Here is a 24593-nt window from a genome sequence, read left to right as displayed (position 1 = left end):
TTTTTCACTCTCCTCTTTCAGTTTCATGAAGAGGCTCTTTAGTTCCTCTTCACTTTCTGTCATAGAGGAAGGGAAATAATCTCTGATGATATGAACCAACCAGACCTTCTGTCATGGCATTCTGTATTATGAGAAAATGAGTTATGAAAATAAACATTGCACTGGGTTTGGGTTGAGTTTCCACCTGTTGCCTGCGAAAGCATCTGACACAGGCATCATCTCTTGCTTTTCTGAACTTCTGCACGGCCTGAGAGCCACGGGAGAATAAAGCGTTGTGGACCTGCTCTGTTTAACAATGTTCTGTCTTGACTGTGGGTTGTTTTGGGAGACTTTGATTGTATTTGGAAACAGGAGATGTTTGCTAAAAGTAGAGCACATACGTGGGCAGGGAAGCAAGGCTAGGAACTAAGCTGTGTCTTCAAAGGAACCATGTCTCAAATGCTTGTCTTTGGGGAACTTTTTCTGTAAAGCACACAGTTTAAAACCTCTCCCTGTCTTACAGTAATCCTTTTCAGTGACCTTGAATTCAGTAAAATCTCAACAGCCTTGAGCTAGTGGGGTGGAATCCTGGGAGAAGAAGGAGAGGGCTGTAAGACATATCACCAGCTGATGCACCTGAGGTTAGGAGTCCAGGCATTCACGCCAGTGACCAGAGGCTCATGGCCAACAAAAGTTGATGGTCATTCAGTCATGGAGACTCAGGAGGGAGCAGAACATTGTGAGGAAGCAGCTGCAGCATGAAACTGACTTACAGGAAATGAAACAAACTTGCCTTTCATGAAATAGAACAGAGCGTATTCACCTTTGAGGGTTAGAGAGATATTGGCATTATATTTACCAAGAATTTAAAGAAGAAAATGAACTATATTTCACACCCCTTACTTTATCATATTACGACTGTCTCTGTTAGTTTGCATTTCTCATCCTTTGATCTCTGGCATCGTTAGAAGGTCCCTTTCCAGTAGATTGCACACAGGTATGTCCTGCTTTGTGGTGTGTGCAAGAAGCAGGTCTGCATTTGTGTGAATGTGAGTGTTCAGCTCTATAAACAGATATTCAGATACTTTAGGAATTTATGTCTGGAGAGGTTGACTCCTATCTCCTTTATTGCCCTCCATCTATCTCCTTTAAGACCATCTCAGTTCAGTTCAGTCACTCAGTCGTATCTGACTCTTTGCGACCCCATGGACTGCAGCATGCCAGGCTTCCCTGTCCATCATCAACCCCTGGAGCTCGCGCAAACTCATGTCCATCAAGTCGGTGATGCCATCCAACCATCTCATCCTCTGTCATCCCCTTCTCCTCCCACCCTCAATCTTGCCCAGCATTAGGTCTTATTCCAAAGAATCAGTTCTTCTCATCAGGTGCCCAAAGTATTGGAGCTTCAGCTTCAGCAGCAGTCCTTCCAATGAATATTCAGGACTAATCTCCTTTAGGATGGACTGGTTGGATCTCCTTGCAGTCCAAGGGACCCTCAAGAGTCTTCTCCAACCCCACAGTTCAAAAGCATCAGTTCTTTCACGTTCAGCTTTACTTATGTCCAACTCTCACAACCATACATGACTACTGGAAAAACCATCGCTTTGACTAGATGGACATTTGTCGGCAAAGTCATGTTTCTGCTATTTAATATGCTGTTTAAGTTTTTCATAGCTTTTCTTCCAAGGAGCAAGTGTCTTTGAATTTCATGGCTGCCATCACCATCTGCAGTGATTTTGGAGACCAGAAAAATAAAGTCTGCTCAGAGCCCCCCATCCCCAGAATTGTCTCCAGCGTGGGCATCCAGATCTGGGATCTTGCCTTATTTATTCTGTCATGTTTTAATTGTAAATGTGATCACTCTTCTGCCCTTCCCTTTTCCTCTCCTCTCTTGTTCAGTCCTATCTCCTCCTTCCCTGTGTCTCTATTTATCCCTAATAAGAATAGCATACATTTCAGTAACAGACAAACTGGCACTGACATTTTTGCTGTTTCTGAAAAATACGCAGAAGCAAATTCCCACACACTAGAACTCCTATTAGGAGAATTTGTTGTTGTAGAAGGATTATTGTAACAAAGAAAGAAATGACAGGGTTGAGGGGGCCAGAAAGGCTGCTTTTATTGATGTATTTGTTTATTCTTTTCCATGTCTTTGTTCTTTGTGTTTTCTCTAGTATTTTTCTTGCTTTTTATTTCTTGCTTCACATTTTGTTGTTGTTCTTCCAGATTTTATCCTGTGTCTTTTTACCAAAATGCTTTCTTAAAACATTTGGCTTTTGCATTAGTTTGCTAGGACTGCTGTAACAAAGTACCACAATTGAGCAGCTTCAATAATAGGAATTTATTGTCCCGCCATCTGGAGGCTAGAAGCTGAAGATCAAGATGTTGCAGGACTTATTTTTTCTTAGAACAAGAGAATCTGTCCCATGCTTCTCTCCCTGCTTCCCCAAGCTTTGCTGGAAGTCTTTGGTGTTCTTTGGCTTGTACAGCCTATTGTATGCCTTCATCTTCCTGTGGAGCTCTCCCTGGGTGCGTGTCTGTCCAAATTTTCTCCTTCACAGGTCCTGAGAGTTAGATATCAACCTATTTTAGGGAGATACAATTTAACCTGTAACAGGTAGCTTGTGATTAGTCACATGACCAGTTTTCTATGGGGACCCAAACAGTGCCCAACTTTTTTCTCTACATGTGAGCAATACATCAGGGATCTCTTAGGGGCCATCCAACTCAAACATTCTACGGTTCTATTTGCCAGAGATAAAATTAAGGTCAAGTCATGAACCGGGTCAACAGATTCACATCAGAGTAGTGATGCTCACATGGTCACAGAGTTATAGTTGTGGAGTAAAACTCTCCTATCTTTTCCTGTTTTTAATCTTGTCAGGCATAGAGAAGGCATTGAAAATAAAAGGATAAATCATATGTAGAGTGTGGACTGGTGATTAAGCAGGAGAGTTGAGTCCTGAAGACCTCCCTTAATAGTAGAAATGCAGACTTCCCAGATGCTGGGAAAGATTGAAGGCGAGAGGAGAAGGGGATGACAGAGGATGAGATGGTTGGATGGCATCACCGACTTGATGGACATGAGTTTGGGTAAACTCCAGGAGTTGGTGATGGACAGGGAGGCCTGGTGTGCTGCAGTCGCAAAGAGTCAGACACGACTGAGCGACTGAACTGAACTGAACTGGTGGTCCAGTGGTTAAGAATGCACCTGCCAATTCAAGGGACACGCGTTCAATCCCTGGTCTGGGGAGATCCCGCATGGTGAGGGACAACTAAGCCCTCACGCCACAACCTCTGAGCCTGCACATCCTAGAACCCGTGCTCCGCAACAAGAGAAGCCATTGCAATGAGCACCATGTGCTGAAACGAAATGCACTGTGCAATGAAAGCCTGTGCAATGCAACCAGAGAGTAGCCCCAGCTGGTGCACCTGAAGAAAGCCCGCGCGCAGCAACAAAGACCCAGCATGGCCAAAAGGAAAATTAATAAATAAATTTGAAAAACAGATGCACACTCAGAATCCCATGGATGGAGGAGCCTGGTAGGCTGCAGTCCATGGGGTCACGAAGAGTCAGACACAACTGAGCGACTTCACTTTCACTTTTCACCTTCATGCATTGGAGAAGGAAATAGCAACCCACTCCAGTGTTCTTGCCTGGAGAATCCCGGGACCGGGGAGCCTGGTGGGCTGCCGTCTATGGGGTCGCACAGAGTCGGACACGACTGAAGCAACTTAGTAGCAGCAGGAGCAGCAGCAGCAGCAGAAAGTAGGAGAAGTGCTTGAAACCATGGTGACTTAAAGAAGGAAGCATTCCTTTAAGTGGCCATGGACTTAAATTTTCCCCTGTTAAGTAGCTGGTTGCTTTATTTGTACCTGGGACTTGGCTGAAAAAAAAATTTTTTTTTAACCCATAATCACTCATGGCAGATAGATGGGGAAACAGTGGAAACAGTGGCTGACTATTTTTCTGGGCTCCAAAATCATTGCAGATGGTGACTGCAGCCATGAAATTAAAAGACGCTTACTCCTTGGAAGGAAAGTTATGACCAACCTAGACAGCATATTAAAAAGCAGAGACATTACTTTACCAACAAAGGTCCATCTAGTCAAGGCTATGGTTTTTCCAATGGTCATGCATGGAGGTGAGAGTTGGACTATAAGGAAAGCTGAGTGCTGAAGAATTCATGCTTTTGAACTGTGGCGTTGGAGAAGACTCTTGAAAGTCCCTTGGACTGCAAGGAGATCCAACCAGTCCATCCTAAAGGAGATCAGTCCTGGGTGTTCATTGGAAGGACTGATGTTGAAGCTGAAACTCCAATTCTTTGGCCACCTGATGCAAAGAGCTGACTCATTTGAAAAGACCCTGATGCTGGGAAAGACTGAGGGCAGGAGGAGAAGGGGACGACAGAGGATGAAGTGGTTGGATGGCATCACCGACTCGATGGACATGGATTTGGGTGGACTTTGGGAGTTGGTGATGGACAGGGAGGCCTGGCATGCAGCAGTTCATGGGGTTGTAAAGAGTTGGACACAACTGAGTGACTGAACTGAACTGAACTGAATCACCTAAAGGATAATATAGTTTCAAACTATGATCAGAGTTCATGAGACATTTTAATTTACTTTTTGAACTTACTCCATTTGTAGCTATTTAAATTGCAGCAAAGTATTTTTTTTAGAGAGAGTGCACTGAGCAGAGGCTTAACTTAAAAATTTTTTTTTAGTATCACTATATATGTATGGCAAGTGTAAGCTCGATTGAGGATATATAATTACTTGGCTGTGCCCTATAGTAATGTTCAACGTGGTAGAGAAAGTTGTTATTTTTAGCACCCTGAATAAGGAAGTTTTCCTTTCTTAGCCTCCAGTCTTCCCTGCCACATCCACCCAAGTTAACCTTGATACATTATTGATGAATCCTTAATATTCAGTTTCTATATATAATTTTTAACCAACAAAAATTTTAAAAAGATTTGAGGTGCATAATTTTATCACTCTGAATTTTTATGTATCAGCCTAGCTTGGCTTCTGACCTCTGTAATCCCTTTTTTCCAAATGACTATGGCCACAGAACTCCCAAACAACTATATGCTGGTCTTTAGGATGAATTCTGGCTTTAAAAGTAGGTTGAAATTATGATTTTGGGGCCCTCATTGTGAGATGAGTTTATAAGTGGCTTCTAGGCTGCCCCTAGCTTTGTTTTTTTTGTTGTTGTTGTTTTGTTTTTGTTTTTTTAACATTGAGCTATATGAGCTGTTTGTATAGTTTGGAAATTCATCCCTTGCCAGTTGCATCTTCTGCAAATATAAATGCTCTTTTAAAATGAGTTCAGTTCAGTTAGTTCAGTCGCTCAGTTGTCCGACTCTTTGTGACCCCATGAATCGCAGCATGCCAGAGTTATTCTATACATAATTAAAATCATAATTAGAAGCAGTATACAGCTTATGAAAATGCTGATGATAAATAGAAAAAGTAAAGTATAAAATTGTGATTAAATCTGGAAACCTGGAAAGGGAACCAGAGAAAGAGGATTTGTGAGGTGGTGGGATGGCCAAAGGGTAGATGATTCTTTTTCTTTTATTTGAATTCCCTCATGGCCATTTTAATGCTGTTCTTATATCTAATTGTCTTAAAGAATGATCTAGAGTCCAGATTCAAGATCAGACCCATGAGTTGAATCTTTCCCTTCTTAATAGTCTCTAAAATGATAGTAAAGGAAATTTTTTTTTTTTTAAAGGCATTAAAGGACTTCCCTGGCAGTCTAGTGGTTGGGACTCTGTGCTTCCAATGCAGGAGTGTGGGTTCGAACCCTGGCTGGGGAACTAAGGTCTCATGCCACACCATGTGAACAAAGGAGAAAAAGTATTAAAAGTACAACAATGAAGGCTAGAGCAGCTCTGTAATTTGGGATTAAGTTCATTTCGAATACCAGAAAAATCTAAAATAATAGTGTCTTAAATAAGATAGTTTATTTCTCTATTATGTTCCAGAAGGCCAGAAGTGGTCAGCCTAGTGTTAGGGACCTCAGACTCCTCATTTTTTGCTCATTCTTGTTTCTATTCCCAAGATCACCTTAGGGTCCAAAAAATAAATAAATAAATCAAATGAGTTATTATTGTTGTAGTTGTTATTATGTCCCTAAAAGACAAACATTTAGTGACTGAACGCAAGGCTGGCAGTACACTTTCATTACCTCTCTGGTAGAATACCCATGTGGTGCCTTCTTCTAGGATTCAGTGGTTTCTCATTTAAACAGGTTCCTTGTTATCCTTAAAGACACCATGGTCTCAGAACAATGTCTGTTTGGTCTTTGAGGTGCCCTGTTTTGGGGATTGAATCCTGATAGTGGAAATTTTCTCCACAGCTAGTGAAAAACCACAGCAGAGTTAGGCTATGCCCTATTGAACCATCACTCTTGCAGGAGTTATTTCAACAGAGGTGCTCCTCCTGGGCCGAGAAGATAGCCAGGTGCCACCTCTTTAGCATATGTGCCACATTTTCAGAAGGGTTCACACTGAAAGTTAAAGGAAATGATGAGGGAAGTGAGTTCAGAGAAGCCAGTTATAAGCCAGGGAATGGAATGGTTTCATACATTCAGCTCTTCTGGCTTGAGGATTTAATACATACCAGGCACTGTACTGGGTATTGGGTATAGCGATGAATGAAATAGGCGTGGTGCCTACACTTCCTGGAGCTCACTATTGGGTGAGTTTCGGGACTGGAGACAGGTAGGCTAATTAGTAGCTAAACATAAATCCGTAATTATAAAATGAGAACATTCAAGAAAAAGAAACACACAGCCAGGTATCATGAAACGCAATGGGGTGGGGATCAGAGAAGGCCTGTTTTAATCAATAATATTTAAGATGCAACTTGGAGGAGAAGGAGATGGTCATGAAAATGAATTCCAGACAGAGAAAAGGCAGAACAATAACTTGCCAGCAGTGATCATCTAGCTAGTCCAAGGAATTAGAAAGAGGCAGTTTGGTTAGAGTGTAAGGAAGGGGCAGGCGGAGTGAGTCAAATAAAGAGAGATACAAGCAGAGGGGCAGATCAAGGGAGGTCTTCTGGGTGTAACACTGAGTTCCAGCATGAGCAAAAAGGAAATGGCCAATGGGTGAAAGAAAGTCAAAGAGGACACTTTGTTTCTTTCTACTCGCCCTCCCTCCCTTCCTCCCCTCCCTTCCTTTCTTTCTGTCTTCTTTCCTTTTTTAATGAGTGCTTACTGTGTGCCAGCATTATTCTAGTCACTGGGGTTACTGAGCTAAACAAAAGGGATAGACGTTGAACCCTGGTGTATCCAGCTTCCTGGTCAGGAGGTCATCGCCCTAGCCCAGTGTAGCAGGGGCTGGGGGGGACCTGATGAAGCAGTGGGAGTGAAGATGGAGAGGAATGAGGCTCTGGCATCCCTCCTTTCCCCGTCTAGCGCCCCCACACGTCCACTCCCGATACTTCCACGACTGATGTTTCATCCAGCTCCTGACTTGGTATCACAGAAATAATTCCTTTAGCTCTCCTTCCTGACCTCTCCCTTACCCAGCTGTCGCCTGCTTCCATGTCTCATTTCCAGAAAATGATGATGATGAGAAAAGCGAGAGAAAGAGACGGCAAGAGAAAGTACAAATCGATACATGAATTAGAACATGAATCAAGTGAAAGGAAAGAAATGTTTGGGGAAAATGGCAGATGGCAGAATGCCAGCATCAGTGTGCCCAATGAAGGAGGAAATGAATGATGTTTTAGGAAAAGGATGGATTAACCCGGTCCACTTGGGGAGATTAGGTGTAGGATTTTAGAAACTCTAGTTCCCCGTTAATTTCCTGGTTCTGATACTGATGGTGGACTGAATCTTGGGACTTCTACTTCAGCTTTAAAGCAAATGACTTGGATTATTAGATGGCGTTATAACCTAGAAAGGGGCACTTCCCCGGTGGCTTTCTTCTGTTGTGGCTCCTGAGCACTTAATAATATGCATAGTCTGGATTGAGATAGAGTGTCAGTGTAAAGTACTCACTGGATTTGATGACTTAGTGCAAAAATAGGACTGAAAATGTCTGGTTAGTGATTTTTATATAGATATGTTGAAATGATATATTGAGTATTCCAAGTTAAGAAAAATTATTAAAATTAGCTTCACCTGTTCTCATTTGGAGAAGGCAATGGCAACCCACTCCAGTACGCTTGCCTGGCAAATCCCATGGATGGAGGAGCCTGGTGGGCTGCAGTCCATGGGTTCGCTAGGAGTTGGACACGACTGAGCGACATCACTTTCACTTTTCACCTTCATGCATTGGAGAAGGAAATGGCAACCCACTCCAGTATTCTTGCCTGGAGAATCCCAGGGACGGGGGAGCTTGGTGGGCTGCCATCTCTGGGGTCGCACAGAGTCGGACACGACTGAAGCGACTTAGCAGCAGCAGCAGCAGCAGCAGCATTCTCATTTAGCATTTTTCAGCGTGATGGTTAAAAATGTAAATGATATATACAGCTCTCATTATGTTTCTATTGGATACTAAATTATAATAGTAACCAGCACTTACTGAGCACCCAGTGTGTTCCAGACCTTGTACTAAGCAGGTTACATGTGATTTTTAATTTTATTCTTCACAACAAACATAAGGGTACATACTAATATAGTTCCTTTTTTACAGATAAACAAACCAAAGAATAGAGGGATTAAGTGACTTCTCTAAGTTCACACAACTGGACTGTGACAGCATGGGGATTCTAACACAGCCAGGCTGGCTCCAGAGCCCACACTCACTCACTCCACTGCCTTTCCTCCTGGTGTTCAGTTGAGAGCTGCTTCAGCATCTTACACCAAGCTGATAGAGTGGGTTCAAGAGATTAAAAAGAAGAGATGAATGAGAAACAGAGCGTAAAGCGAACTCTTTCAAGGAGCTTTGCTACAGAGGAGAGCAAAGGAATCAGATATAAGTTGATGGGGAGAGTGGAGTCAACCTTCCTTTTCCTTTTCCAAGATGAGAGAAGGCCTGGAATGTGAGTATGCTGATGGGAATGACCCAGTAGAGACTTAAAAAAAAATAGATGCTGTAGAAGAGAAAGGAGAATTTGGGAGAGGTTCTGGAGCAGATGGAGAGCATAGGATCCAGTACCCATGTGGAAGGCATGGTTTTAGACAGGAACATGACAAGGTGAGCCATTAACAGGTGGGAAGGCAGGAGATAAGGTGTGGAAGTCTGTGAAAAGTGACTGTTTAAATTTTTTTACAAAGCTCCAAAGAGCTGATCTTTTAAAATTAATTGATCGATTGATTTTTGGCTGCATCATGCAGTGTGTGGGATCTTAATACCCCAACCAGGGATGGAACCCACACCTCCTGCAGTGGACGAATGGGGTCTTAACCACTGGATCACCAGGGAATTCCCTGCCTCTGAGTGAAGTAGGAAGTAATGTTATCGGCTGGAAGTGAAGATGTTGGAAGAGTCACGGATTTCAGAAGGTAAGAGAAGATTTGGAATAATCTGGGAACATGGGGCCGTGAATGGATTCTAGAGAGTGATGGGCATTTCATAGGCAGCAAAGCCAGAAGCTTTAAGGATAATAAGTGACTGTTTCCTTTTTTGTTTTTTAAATGGGATGAAATTTGCCATCTATTTGGTTGAAATGAGTCAAATGCTGGTCAGATGGAGCTGTTGGCAAAAGAGAAGGAAGGAGATGGTTTTTTAAAAGCTGAGCCAGAGCTGGGCATCAGTGATGAAAATAGACCGGTAATTCATCTCCTTTATTACACTTGTAGTGAATGCTTAACTGGCTCTTAAAAAGAGAGAGGGGAAGAGAAAGAGAGAGGGAGATAATGGCACATGGCTGTATTAGAATTTGGAGACCTGGAAAGATGTCACTCTGCGGAATGAGGCATTCTGGCTGTGGCCGTCTGGATTATAGAAATAGATGAACAGCTCCTTAACTGATCACAGTGTGAAATGAAAAAGCTCTCCCAATGTTCCGCTGGCAGGTCTGTCACATTAAACTTTATTTCCAGGCTTGGAACCTTCAGAGCTTCTAAATAAGAGAGAGAAAAAAACAAACAAACAAACAAAAAAAAAACAGAAAGAAAAGAGAGCCCAGGTGAAAATTGATGACAGTTGGATGCAGATAGGCTGTTTGCTTACTAGGCGGGAAGCCTGATAACTGAAGCCTCTCCCTTACGGTTCCCAGAGACCTCGACTATGACCATAAGACACCAAGTAATATCAGAAGGCTGGGGGTTATCAGAAGAACCCAGTCTAATCCTCTCTAGAGAAAACAGGAGTGATGATCAAATTTCATTTACTTGTAGGACTTAGTAAGACTGTATAAGCAGGTTTCTGTATAATGCACAGGCTTAAGTGTATTTTGGGGGCTGAATGCATCATAACGTATCTCACACCTTAGTCTTCTAGATTTTCTAAACCTTTTTGTTAAAAGTTATGAAAGTGGATGCTATGGGTAACAATTTCTTTAGTCCGTTCACTGCTCTTGTAATCTTGTGCTTAGACCAAGATATGGCTCGAACAACCTTCTGGGCTGTTAGACTCTTCACCCCGGTCTGGCAGCCTGGGTCACCAGCTTTGGAGGGGCTGATTGTACACTCGGCTCTAAAGTACTTAGGAAAGCATCTGCTTTTCTTTCTTCTGGAGCAAAAATACGAGCCCATCTCCATAGGGTTGGGGTTCATCTTTGTTATCTTTCTGTTTTAAATCAGAAGTATGGAGATTGTCCTCTCACCAACAGCATGGAGTATCTACCAGCTGGCTTCCTCCCTGACCTAGGAAAGGAACACGTATAAACCACATAGATTCATCCTCAAGTATCAGAGTCAGGATTTGGAAAACTCTTGTTGTTGGATAATCCATGGTTGAAAAATCTACGGGAAAAAAGATTAGGGGGCTGAAATTCACCTAGAGGCAGATGTATTTTCCAAAGTCCTTAATCCTATATATTTAAATGTACAGATAATAAAGAAGTCTAGATAGGGGAATGTCAAAGAGCTTAAACCAGTAATAAAATAGCTCTTAAAATGGTAATAATTAATACTGTACCCAACATGACAGTTGAGCTTTCGTGCAGAGATGATTTCTGAGAAGACTCGTGGCTGAGAACAGAGAAGGAGGGAGGGTTATACTGCGGATGAGGAACCCCCAGGGCCCTCTTCCTCCTTCTGGATGTTCACTCTCTGTGATCCTTTCTGGAAGGTGTATCCCATGCTTGTGGCTTTAGCAGAAGGTGCGGTGTGAAGAGCTTGAGGCTCCTGAATGAGCTTTCTCATTTTCTTTGAAGAAAATATATTAGGCAGGCCAACTCATCTCTTTAAAAGAGCTCTTAGCTCCTCTTTATTGGTTTTAGTCAGTTCTTTAACCTCAATCCTTTTGGCTTTTGTTTTTACCTGTGTTCAAAGTGGAGCCTTTGAGTGCTAAGTTTTAATCAATCGATTTCTTTGGAAGTTTTTTTTTTGTTTTGTTTTTCTTTCCAGTATTCTCTGAGAAATGCTGCCCACTTGCTTAGCTAGTCACCAGGAAAGGCGGGTGAGGGGAAGATATCTTTTCAACATGAGGGTCTCCATCCACCCCTTCACCATATTAGGTGACAAGGGAAGCAATTTAAACTTCTTCTTTCAGAAAAAGTCACTTCTAGCATTTATACAGTAGTTGTAGAGTCTTCTTGGCAGCAAACCTTCTTCTAAATGCTTTCATTTATTGTCTCTTTTAATGCTCAATTCTGCTGAATAAAGCAGCTATTGCTTTTTTTTTTTTCTTCAGTTTTACATGTGAAGAAGGCAACAGCAGAGGGAAAAGTAACTTGCCCAGGATCATATGCTAAGTGGTAAAGCAGGGCTTGTACACAGCCTTCTTATTCCAGGCCTTTCACTGTTACCTCTCCAGCAGGCAGCCTCCCTATGTAGTGTTGTCTACTACCTCTCCTTGTCGTGATCGCACACTCCACACTCATCTTACTCACCAAACTTGCCCAGTAGCAACATCTCACAGAGCTACCAGATTACAGAGCAGCAGCACAGAGTCATCTGTATTCATGACCGAGCACGGAGATAATCTATGGTCTGGGGAGAAACACACAGAAGGATGATGGTAGAGGTGAGAGCCCCTCAGACCAATTGGCTTTCACAAGACTGTTTCAGAAGAGAACTTTACATTGCTTGGAGTGACTTTCGTGTGATGACCATAATTCAAGTGGCTGTGTAAAAAGTATACAAAAGTAAATCTGCAAAATATCTAAATTCCTTTAAGAGAACGTGCAGACTATTTTATGGGTTACTGTTAAGGTTTGCCCCCATTGGTAACTGTTATTTTTTTTAAGAGAAAGAGCACTAGTCAAATGATCTAATCTACCAGTTTTTGCAGTTGACTTAAGACCTACTTGACCATCTCCAAGGTCACAGAGCAATAATACTAATAGTTGACTGACTTCACATAGCATCTACCCTGGCTTTATTTCTTCTTCTTAAAAATAGTCACCTATTTATTTGTCCACACCGGGTCTTAGTTGCAGCATGTGAGATCTAGTTCCCTGACCAAGGATCGAACCCAGGCCCCCTGCATTGGGAGCGATTAGTCTCAGCCACTGGACCACCAGGAGAGTCCCACTTTGTTTCTGTTTTTTGTCTCACTTTTTCCTTATTAGCCTTGTCATACTTTACACATCATACTAAGCCTCCGGAATCCATTCTTTAACAACAAATGAGTGACTAAACTCTGTTTCATAGCTCTTTTGGAGCATAAAAGAGATAATAAGAAAATGATTTTGAAGTAATAGAGATTCAGTTTATTGTTGTTCCTGTCCCTTAGAATGTCTCTTCTTCCAATCGGTGCCTAACACTTTTTCCTCTCTTTTTTCCCCAAATATTCTATGATATTTGTTCACATTGTGATCACCATCCATTTTCCAGGCAGTAATATTGATTGCTCTATGACATAAGGAAATTATTTTATGTGTGCCCATCTAGTGTTTTCATGGTTTCTCCCATTATTATAATAATCTTTCCTGGGGGTTCTTCCTTCCTTCACCCGTCATCCTATCTTCACTTTCTGGAAAACTCCAAGTTACCCGCCCCCCCCATCTTTCTTATTTCGCTTTCATAAAAGGAGGGCGATCAGAGCTGTCTGATGACATTTTAACCATTTTATCTCCATCCACTTTACAGAATAAGAATCTTTACTTATTTTCTGTGATCAGAATATAATCAGCTTTTCACCCTTTGGTGATTCAATGTTGTTGGGAAATTGTTCTGTTTATGAGTCCTTCACAGGAGAATGCATCCCAGTCAGTGCAATTTTTTGAGTGACGATAGGACAATATAGCTTGAGAAAGTACACTCATCACACACTTTGCCCTTTAAAATTCACAATTTTCCAGAGTGAAATAACACGTTGTGTCATTTAAGTCTCAAAGGAAATAAACAGAAGGGCCATTCCTCACCCAGGCTAGGAAATCGAGATTCCTCTTATTATACCCTTGGTGGTAAAATGTTTAAAAATGCTGAAGAGTTTTATAATTTTATTTTGTATCCTCTTAATAAACACAAGGATACTTCTTAGTACTCTAAGGAGAATGGCATTGAAACATGTATAATATCATGTATGAAATGAGTAAAAAAATAAAAAAAAAACTTGAATGTTGATAAATACAGATACAATTAAACGATAGTAAAGCGGTACTAATGAAATCCAATATACTTGAATTTAGTAAGAAAGCCAAACTGAGGAGTTTCTAAATGAAATTTTAACAGATCTACTTATTAAGTTATGGGTTTATTCCCCTGCCATGACCTGAACATAAGACAGACAAGCAGGAAAGAACAATGCTGGGAAAATATTCAAAACTGTAACCAACAGATGGAAATGAAATTTTCGGTGAGGAGTACGCTGTTTTTGTACACAGAAGTAGAAAAATAACATTGTGCAGTTGAAACTTGTATAGTGTTATAAGCCAGTATTATTTCAATAAAAAATAAATTTAGAAAAGTGTGACCATGGATGCTCCCTAAGCGTAAGGAAGCTGCCTTATTAGCTGAGGATTTTGACTGTCTGGCCTTTCTCACAAGGCCAGTGTCAATGTTGGCATAAATCTCTTTTTAATGGAGTGATAGGAATCTGGTTCTCAAGGGTTTAAGAGGATATACTTTGGTCATGTGTTCATATTCATGGAGGTTAATTAATGTTTAGACAAAGCTAATCTTGTTAATAGAATTGTTCAGCCCTTTGTAAAAAGAGGACACTGAAAACGTGTCAACTAGAGTGCTTTGGAGTTTGAACAGTCATTGGACTCAGAGCAATAGCTCAGTTTGGGGGTTTTTACAGAGAGGTGCTCTTGCTCCATCTTACCCTCTTGCTCGTGTCCTTTCCTCTCCCTGTGTGTGCGTGCTAGGTAGCTTCAATCGTGTCCGACTCTTCGTGACCCCGTGGACTGTAGCCCACCAGGCTCCTCTGTCCATGGGATTTCCCAGGCAAGAATACTAGAGTGAGTTGCCATGCCCTCCTCCAGGGGATCTTCTTGACCCAGGGATTGAACTCGCATCTCTTGTGTCTCCTATATTGGCACATGGATTCTTTACTGCTAGTGCCACCTAGGAAGTCATGTTTATACATGTGTGTGTGTTAGTCACTCAGTCATGTCTGACTCTTTCTGACCCCACCCACTGTAGCCCGCCAGGCTCCTCTGTCCAGTGGAATTCTCCAGGCAAGAATACTGGAGTGGGTTGCCATTTCCTTCTCCAGGGGATCTTCCCGAACCAGGGAGTGAACCTGGATCTACTGCACTGTAGGAAGATTCTTTACCATTTGAGCTACTTGGGAAGATCAATATATATGACATGTCAGGCGAGTGTATGCTCCTCGGTTCTGTCTTGTCACAACAAGGATTTGCAGTGACGGACATTAAAGCCCTCGGCGCGTCACAGCTCTCGGGTCTTGGACAGACCATGTTATAGCTCTCAGGTCTCGAACAGACTGTGTTATAGCTCTTAGACAAGTCAGTGTTACAGCTCAATTTTATTTAGAAAATAGCAGGAGAATCCATCCTCGAAGCGTGAGGGCATGCCAACGAAAGACGCGAAGAGAAGAGAGGGGAGGAGCGCTCCAGCGCGTGGGGGAGAGACAGAGAGAGAGAGCCCTTTGGCTCCTCTTTTTATATGTTTTTTCCTCCCCCCGGGCCTGCCCTATGCAAACTGGGCTAGCCAGGAGTGCTGTTTGTTCTACCTGAGGTCCTCACCCCGGTCCTTGGACCTTCCTTTGACCTTCCTTTGTTCTATTTTCCCGGTCTTTTCCCTTCCTTGTCTTTCAGCCACTGCCATTTTGGACTCCTGTTTCCTATTCTACCTAACATGACACATATATACTATATACACATTTATACCATATATAATCATGTTTACATACATATAAAGTATATGATACTTATATGTCATGTTTATTTGTATATCTTTCTTTCTGTTTATCTATCTATTTTTGATCTATCTTTTTCCTGTAGTGAAACATTTGGGCTTGGTCTCTTTAACTATAAACTTTGATTTGGAACTGTAGCCTCCCCCCCCCAGTGCCTCTTTGTTATACAGATTATTTGAGAGGAGGGACAATTAAGGGCTTGACTCTGGAAGAAACTTTGGTTTTCCCCTTAATTTCCTAAAAGAATTTGCATAGAGGGTCTGTTCCTGGAACAGAGCTACCCCAGATACTTCAGTAGAAAGTGTGGACTCAGTGTGGTGAGGGAAACCCCTAGAGATCAGGGTCCACTCTGGGTCCCACTGTCTCTGCAGGCCCAGCAAACATTTATTTACCAAACATTTGCTGCTCCATCTCCATGTGAATTTCCTTCCTCCCCATTGAAGTCCCAAACGCCTACCCTCAACAGCCTCTTTTGTCTTTAGCTGAAGATGGTGTTTAAGGTGAGGGCTTGAGCCATTTTGGTGAGTTGCTGTCTTTTCCTGGGTCTCTCCCATGGATGCATATTACTGAGTCTTTAATCTGTCTCATGTCAATTTCATTCTTAGACCAACTAGAATCACCAAGAAGGGTAGAGGACAACCTCTTCCTCCCCAGCTGATGAGAGATGGACCGCTGAGCTGGGACTCAAGTTCGGGCACTGGGAGGCCCTTCACAGTCTAACTTGTCTCCTCATCTTCGCTCCTGACAGCTTTCCTGTCTCCTGCCCCTGATGAGAGTAGCCAAGAGGAAGGGAGCCCGGGCAGGTGCCCCTACACGCTGAAGCAGGTGAGTCACCCAACAAAACCGAGTGAAGCCTTGAGAGGATGCTACTTGGGCCAGAATAACCTTGGAGTAAATGGGTCCCAACTGTGTCTGTGGACCCCAAGAGGGGCCCCCAGACTTCCTCGCCGAGGTGAGTTATGTGGTCAGGAGGGCAGATTCAGCTGAGCGGACCAGGTCCCACCTGGTGATAAAGCAGTGTCCCAAGGGCACCAACCATGCCTGCTGGGTGTGTGAGTCTGAGGGGCAGAAAAGGTGGCCTAGGGAGTCATAGGCTGGAAACAGAATTAAGTTGTCCTGAAGAACAGGCTCCCAGAACTGGGAGACTCCCTCATTTCAAGTGGTCTGTGCCCTTGGCTGGTCCTTGGGATCAACCCCGGGTGGATGGGTCTCCTCCTGCTCAGCAGTGTGAGCCCCAAGGGGGTTTTTCAACTAGGACACAATCACCATGGTCCCCCTTCCTCCCCCCTTACCCAAAGCTCTTTGCCGGATTATACGCTTTAAACATTATAATCACATTAAGTATTTTACTTGTGAGACTACCTATTGTACCTATTACAATAACAATAAATCTGGCTGAACATTTATTATGCCCACAGGGCACCTAATGCCTTGGTAAACCTTCTCTCTCCTATTATACTTTCTGTTTTGTCCTTCCCTAATATGGGAAGCAAGGTGGCTGTTTTGCAGACTCCAATATTAGTTAGAAATATAATTTTCGTTAAGCATTTGGAAGATTACAGCTGATGATAGTGAATGATTTTTTTTCCCTGAAAATTAATATCTGCCATGGAATTGAATAATAGATAAGCACCAAGATGTTCAGGATAAGAGCGGTAGAAACCTCATGGTCAGAGGGAGGGCCTGGCTGAATTAATGATTGCTCTTTTTCTGCCCTCTGCTTTCCCAAGTAAAGAACTTGCCTCCCTATTTTGTAAAACATGAACTGGACCCCTAGGCAGTTGATTGGAACATGAGTGGACCCTGACCTAAGAGCCAGAGAGAGGTTTAGTTCCCACAAGGACTTACTGGTAAGTGGCCTTCCTCTTGTCAGAGCCGAGGTATGCTGGAAAAGCTGTTGGGAAGAGACAGAATGACAGAGACCTGAAAAATCAGAGCATCAGGAGGGACGATGAGGCAGAAAACAGACCAGATGTCTCCTTAGTCCCTTTCTAAATCCAGCAGCATTCAAATCTACCCTGAAGTTCTGTGATCCGCCACTGTGTTCAAATAACCAAGTCCATTTTCATGCTTAAGCTCGGTTGAATCCTTCAATTCATTTCAGTTATTCGCTGCCAAAGCAGCTTTAATGAATTAAGTCAATATTCTGGTAAAACTACCATGACCCCGGGTGTTTGCTGCTGTGGGCATGAAGGTGGGCTCAGGGGGGCACTGGGTACTTTGCTGCCAGGTTTCAGACTGTCCCATTTATCACATCTTGTGCTTCAAAGTGTGCTTTGCCTTGAAGAGGTTCTCGAGACGCACAGCCATTGACCTTGGACTCCCCGAAGGCAATGGGGCCCAGATACGTGAAACCTAAGAAAAACAACAGCTTTCTTTTCACAAAGTCAGTGTTGCCTTATGTTTTTAGAGCCGGAGGCTTGATTGTGCCTTTGGGGGCTGACAGTTCTTTTGTTTTGGAAAAACACCCTATAGGTTAATCAAAGTTAAAGCCCACATCCTGTGTTGGACTGGAGACAGGGAGGCGCTGAACTGGACTCCGTAGTTTGGTCAAAGGTTGCGTTCCTCATGGGTGAAATAGCATCCCTGAGAATACGTGTGAGAAGAGGCTGGCTGGTGATGACAGGGGAAGAAAATACTCACTTTCCTTTTTGTTTGTTTTTCTCTATTCCTGGTGGTGGGCCAGAGCCTCTGACACCAACCTGAGTAGGTTTGAATCTCAGCTCTGCCGTCATTCAGGACCCAGTCAGGAGGCATAACCACAACCAAGAGAATTTCATAGAAATTTCACAGGAAGAATTATCAATTAGGCCAAACGGTGTTAACTAGATGACTGAAAGGGTTTCACAGGGGTAGCAGCCCAGAGAAGTGGCTGTTACCACTAGATCTGAGGCCACGAAGAGAAGAGGCTAGAAGAGTTAAAACTTAAGTTGTTAAAGAAGGAGCCCCGTGGAGATGGAAGTCAGACTTCTGAGGAGGGGCCCCTGCTCTGCATGTCCCGGAGTCTCTGAGTTGAAAGGAGAGGCCTGTGGGACCCAGCTTTCCTAAGAGCAGGTGCTGGTTGCCTATTGCTGGCCTCTTGGGAGGTGGGGGCAAAAAGGGAAGGTTGTCCTGTAAGCCTTGTATGTGTGTGTATAAAACCCTTATGTTCTTTAACTCCCTTATGCCTTCACCCAGCTTTCAGCTAAAGGTGATTGTATGGCATGTGAAAACCTGGTCTCAGCTGTGTTTTGGAATCCATGGTTGAACCCAATTCCATGCTTGGGCAACACATGATGGAGATGGAAAGTCACTTGACAAGGCTTGTTCTAAGGTGGCTAGAGGTGAGCTGCGGAGGAATGCAGCTGAGAACCAGATCCACATCCAAGAGTTTGGGATTAGCAGACACAATATATAATTTATATAAAAGAGAGAAACCACGACATCCTACTGTATAGCACAGGGAACTATACTCAATATTTTGTAGTAAATTATAATGAAAAATATGAAAAAGAATATATATTTGGGTAACTGAATCACTTTACAGTACCCACAAACTAACACAAATATTGTAAATCAACTATACTTCAATTAAAAAATCCCAGAAAATAACAACTTTAGGAAGGACATAAGGAAAATAGGCTATATCCAAAACAATTATTCAACCAGATTTACTGAAACTGTCCTGGAAACAAAACTAAAATCAGCATAGAATAAATTTTTTTTAATGGGAAAGCAAAAAACCCTCTCAAAGCAATTTTACTATAGATATGGGAAAATGCTAACCTGATATTGTGCAAAAAAAGAGGCACACGAAATTCCTTGTGTAGTGTGATCTCAAAATTACCCAGAAGAAAACTTGATGGGCATATATTAAAATATTAAAATGATTAATTCTGGATTACAGTATTATGTATATGTAAGACTGTAGCTATCGATGCAATGGACATGAACTTGGGCAAACTTTGGGAGATGATGAGGGACAGGGAGGCCTGGTGTGCTTTAGTCCAAGGTGTCTAAAGAGTCGGATATGACTGGGCAAATGAACAAGACTATATTAAATCAAAAAATAAAGAAAAAAGAAACTTTGGGCATTCTGGTAGCAGGAAAAATATGAAAGCCATTAATAGGAAACTTCTGTGATAAGTTTAAATGTCTTCAAGCCTAGTTAGTCTAAGAGACACAAGTACACAAACAAATACACACACACATACACACACAAATGTGCACTCATTTGTGGAAGAGGAGGCTGTTTTCCTCCAATTAAATTCTGTGAGAATTTTTTTCATGTGGAAATTTCATAAAGAGGAAATAAATAACATCTCCAATACCTTATGTATAGATTTATACTTATATTAGAAAGTAAAATGATTCATTAATAGAATACTTGGAATAATTTATGTTGGTTTTTTTTTTTTTTTTTTGGTAAAGGCCTTTCATAAAAACCAAGAGCATAATGTTAAGAGTGAAAGTCAATGAAGGTTAAGTCTGGGAGGAACCATGCTGCAATAAATAGGTAAATTTTTGAGTGGTTAACCTGGTCCAAGAATAGATCCTGGAGAAGCATTGACTTAACCAAGGTCACAGAAGATGCTAAATGCAGAGCCAGAATTAAATCTTGTGACTTGATTTTTCAACCTGACCATGGTACCCATCCCCTTACCTAGCCCAAAAGAAGAAATGTGTAACTGACTTCAGCTTCTATGGTCAGCATCCATCACTGACTTCAGACCCGATCCCAAATGTCCTACTAATGTATACTCACCCACTTCCCCTCTTCATATCAAACTACTTTTTAATTTCAAACCCTATCTTTCTTTGGATGAGTGCACATTTGTGTGTATGTGTGTGTGTATTTGTTTGTGCACTTGTGTCTCTTAGACTAACTAGGCTTGAAGACATTCAAACAATATTCTGTAACCAGATTTTCGCCCCAGTAGGCCAAACTGCAAAGACTTGTCTTTCAATGATTAATGGAGAGAAATTTATGTTATAACTGATGGGAAATTTACAAGATGCTTTTAATATAATTAAAAGTAATGTCTCTATTGGCTTTTAACTCTTCTCCAAGCCCAGTACTGGCTTCTTTCCAGAACTAACACATCTCATCCAGCAACTGGAGAACATGTTTTAATAAAAAGAAAAAAACCAAAAACTTCCATCTTTGAATTCATACTTGATCAACCAGAGTGTAGTTTGTGAAATTTAATCTTAGGTTACTCTGTCATGAAAGATCACTGGGTTGCTTTTATTAATATTTCCTTAAAATCCAGAAATATTTTAAAGCAGGAAAAAGCAGAGAGTTTCATCTAAACCTGTCTCTTTTTACAGTCGAGGAAACTCAATCTCGGGAGGTTACACCATGTCTAACCACTAATCCTGTGATTTTCTTTTCCTTTTCCCCTCATTTTCATTTTAAAAATAATTTTTGAATGTCTATTATGTATCAGATGGTGCAGTGCCTCCTAAAGTTAAAAGCAAAAGCCTTGGTTCATAGCCTTAAGAAATAAGAAACCAGGGGAGCATGTTTTAATGTTTTAATGAACATTAATCTGTTTTTTAATTTAAACATGTTTTTATTGAGATATCATTGACATATAACATGTTAGTTTCAGATGTATAACATAATGATTTCATATTTTTATACATTGGGAAATGATCACCACATGGGTCTAGTTAACATTATCACCATATATAATGTTGACTGAAAAAATAAAACACACAAACTAAATATTGAGAGTTATATTTGTTATTTGATGCACAAAATTGAAGACTTTAGCCTGGGACACAGCATCTCAAATAATTCTGAGACTGCTCTGAAGAGGAAGCGGGGGGAAGCCAGAATAAATAGGATTTTCTGCAAACAAACAAAAAAACCAGGCAGTTGGAACTTCCAAAGATTACTGTTAATAAAAGAAAAGCAGATACCTCAAGTTAAGGAATTTAGCAATGAACATCAATCTATTATAGCATATGTTGCATTGTTAATGTTATATTCCTAGAGTTATAAAAAATGAGGGAATAGGGAAATTTGCCTGGGCAGTCAGGAAACTTTTCTAGAATGGATGATGTTTTATAAAAAGGTAAGCAGGACTTTTTATGATGTATCCTAAAAAGGTAAGTAGGAATACACCTACTTTAGAAACAAGAAAAGAGTAAGGCAGAGGAAATGAGGCGTATAGGATAGGTTTGTGCTCACCTAGGAGATACCAAGGACTGGCTTAATCTGTAGGGAGTGATTGAGGGTCAGATCGAATAGGTCAGCTCTGGCATCATTGAGGAAGACTTTATAGGGCCAGCTAAGTTCCATAAGCTTTATTCTGCAGGTTATGGAAATCTACTGCATAAAGTTAGGTAAGGAAATGACATTCTACACTTTCACATGGGTCTGCACTTGAGAGGAATAACTGGGAGCACTGGAAGGAGGAAGGGCAGCTGGAAGTCGAAATGAGATAATGAACTCGGCCAATAGGGATGCACCTTACAGAGAAGGAGGAGGTACTTGTGAGCTTTGGATTGGCAGGATGATACACCTTATGCTCTATCATCACCTTATGATGGTGAGGGATAAAAAACAGGGAGCAAACAAGGAGGAGATTGAAGCTTCTGGTTTTGAAGGTTCGAGTCATGGTGATGCCATATAACTAGGCTGAGACATACATTGAAAGGGCGGTAGGGGAAAAGCTTGCATGTTGTGTTAGAGCTATTCAGCTTACCCATGATGGAACATTTAAAGGGAAGATACACAGGAAGTAATTGAAAATCTGTGTCTTCAGCTCAGAAGAAGAGTCTGGGTTGGTGTGGTTGATTTTGTAGTCTTTAAAGAAGATGAGAGTTAGGTAAAGAGAATGAAGAAAAGAAGTCTAAGAATAAGCCTCTGAGGGATTACTGGAAGAGAGGCACTAGCACAAGATGTGGTTCGAAAGGGTTATTTATGTGATAGAAAGACAGTGATGGTAACTGTGTTGTTACCATGTTTTCAGTTGCTATTAACAGTCAAAGAAACTCAAAGTGACTGTTATGATAAAGTAGACTTATCTGTTCATTTAGTGACAGTGACAACCCCAAACTCCAGAGGTAAGTAGAACAGGGAACAGGGGTTTTAGTCACAAAATCCAGCTCCATTTCTTTATGACTCTCTCAAAAAGGTCCTCCCATGGATGTCAGGTTCATCCCTGGACTCCTAGGAAGATTACTGGGGCAATGTCTGATTTCCTATCTGTATACAACTGAGGTCCTTCTACCAGTGGCTCTATCTCAAAAGGGAGGAAACGTCTTCTCCCGACTCCCATCGGTCTTGCAGTGACCTTTCATTGGATGGATAGATCTGTTCTTGAGCCAGTCTTTCTGGTCAGTGCAATTCCATATTCTGGTTGCATTAGGCTTGGACTTCTGAACTGATCACTTGCTTACAAAGTAGAGACTGGGCAGACTTCCGTTAGTGAGGGACTCATTGATTTCTATTTTGTCTCACAAAGTGCAAGCCTGCTAAAACCAAAGAACGTGAAGTGGAATGATTATTAGGCAAGCAGATGCCTGTTAAGAGGGGGCATCCCTCGTGGCTCAGATGGTAAAGAAGAATTCGCCTGCAATGCAGGAGACCCGGATTCATTTCCTGGGTTGGGAAGATCCCCTGGAGTAGGAAATGGCCACCCACTCTAGTATTCTTGCTTGGAGAATCCCATGGACAGAGGAGCCTGGTGGGCTACAGTCCATAGGGTGACAAAGAGTCGGACACGACCAAAGTGAAGTGAATCAGCTATATGTATACATTTATCCCCTCTCTCTTGGAATTCCCTCCAATGCTCCTCCATCCCATCCTTCTAGATCATCAATTTCACTACCTGTTACGAAAACCAAGGGAGGAGAGGGTTTCAGAATGAAGGAGTGGTCATTTATATCAACAATTGCAGATCAGGGACTTCCCTGACAGTCCATTAAGACTCCATGCTTCCAATGCAAGGGGCATGGGTTTGATCCCTGGTCAGGGAACTAAGGGGCTTTCCTGGTGGCTCAGAATCATGCCATGTTTTAGTTTTTTTATGATTTTTTTTGTGTAATGAGAAATGGACACATTTAATTTGCAAGGTCAGGCTTAGCAATATTACATGCACTTTGTAATTGCAGTGTAATTACATTAAAAGGCAAAGGCAATCTTCTTTGAGTATGGCCAGCCACTCAGAAGATTGGTATTGGAAAGCAATAGGGCACATTTAGTCAATGTCAGGCCATAATATTTCTAGATTTCCAAAGTGTAAAATATGTTTTCAAACCCTAAGATCAAAAGAATTTAATGTTATTAATTCTGTGATAATGATAATAATAATAATAATAAATACATTCTTATGTGGCTGATAGGTGCCTTTCAGTTTTTAGGGGAAGTCTAGGAATGACACCCATTTCATTTTCACTTGTATGTATAGCACTTTTCACAATTCATTCCAACTTCTCCCCATAATGATCCTGTCATAATGATCCTGTGAATTGGGAATATGTGATACTATCTTTATTTCCAAACAGGAAACAGACTCCTAGAAGAGCTGCTGAGTGATTAGCTGAGAGTTACCAGTTATCTTGTATGGGGACCTGCTGCCTAGGTTGCAGCAGTTCCACAGCGAGGGGAAAACTATCGAGATATCAGAACGTGATGCTAGGGAACGTGATGCTAGGACCCTGTTGAAGCTGGGAGAGGTGAGTTCTTGGTTAGACTTTCACTCAGAGTGGACCACGTGGACTGGGGTGAGGGTTAGGCTTCCAGAATGAGCTGGATGAATGAGTGACCCGGGTTCAGGCTGAGGATGAAAATGTCCAGAAAGCTTGTTTTACGGAGTGCCAAACTTGGGAATGATCGATGGCTTGATTGTTATTGGAGGATAATTGCTTCACCACGTTGTGTTAGCTTTTGCTGTGAAATAAAGTGAATCAGCTATATGTATACATATATCCCTCCCTCCTGGGCCTCCGTCCCAACCCCTCTCCCATCCCACCCTTCTCAGTCATCAGAGAACACTTAGCTGAGCTCCCTGTATTATGTAGCAGCTTCCCACTAGCTATCTATGTGGCCCATGGTAGTATATATGTGTCAATCCCAATCCCCCAATTTGTCCATCCTCGCCTACCCCCACTGTGTCCACATGTCCATTATGTATATCTGTGTCTCTATTCCTGCCCTGAAAATAGTTGTATCTGTACCGTTTTTCTAGATGGGAGTTCTAATATGCCCTCTCCTTTCAG

The 24593-nt window shown here is 41.9% G+C and overlaps 1 protein-coding gene across 1 annotated transcript in view; it reads left to right on the top strand.

Moving 5' to 3' along the window:
• The window catches only part of FUT10 (fucosyltransferase 10), a 132845-nt gene extending 116633 nt beyond the window's left edge, over window positions 1-16212 (top strand). Inside the window, exon 6 of the mRNA XM_027529709.1 lies at window positions 16129-16212. Coding sequence (XP_027385510.1) covers window positions 16129-16150 — 22 coding nt within the window. The 3' untranslated portion in view covers window positions 16151-16212. The remainder of the gene's footprint in view (window positions 1-16128) is intronic.
• The last annotated feature ends 8381 nt before the right edge of the window (window positions 16213-24593 follow it).

The sequence above is a fragment of the Bos indicus x Bos taurus genome, chromosome 27 (genome assembly GCF_003369695.1).
Source record: "Bos indicus x Bos taurus breed Angus x Brahman F1 hybrid chromosome 27, Bos_hybrid_MaternalHap_v2.0, whole genome shotgun sequence".
Classification (NCBI taxonomy): Eukaryota; Metazoa; Chordata; class Mammalia; order Artiodactyla; family Bovidae; genus Bos; species Bos indicus x Bos taurus.
This window is presented reverse-complemented; position numbering and strand designations above follow the sequence as displayed.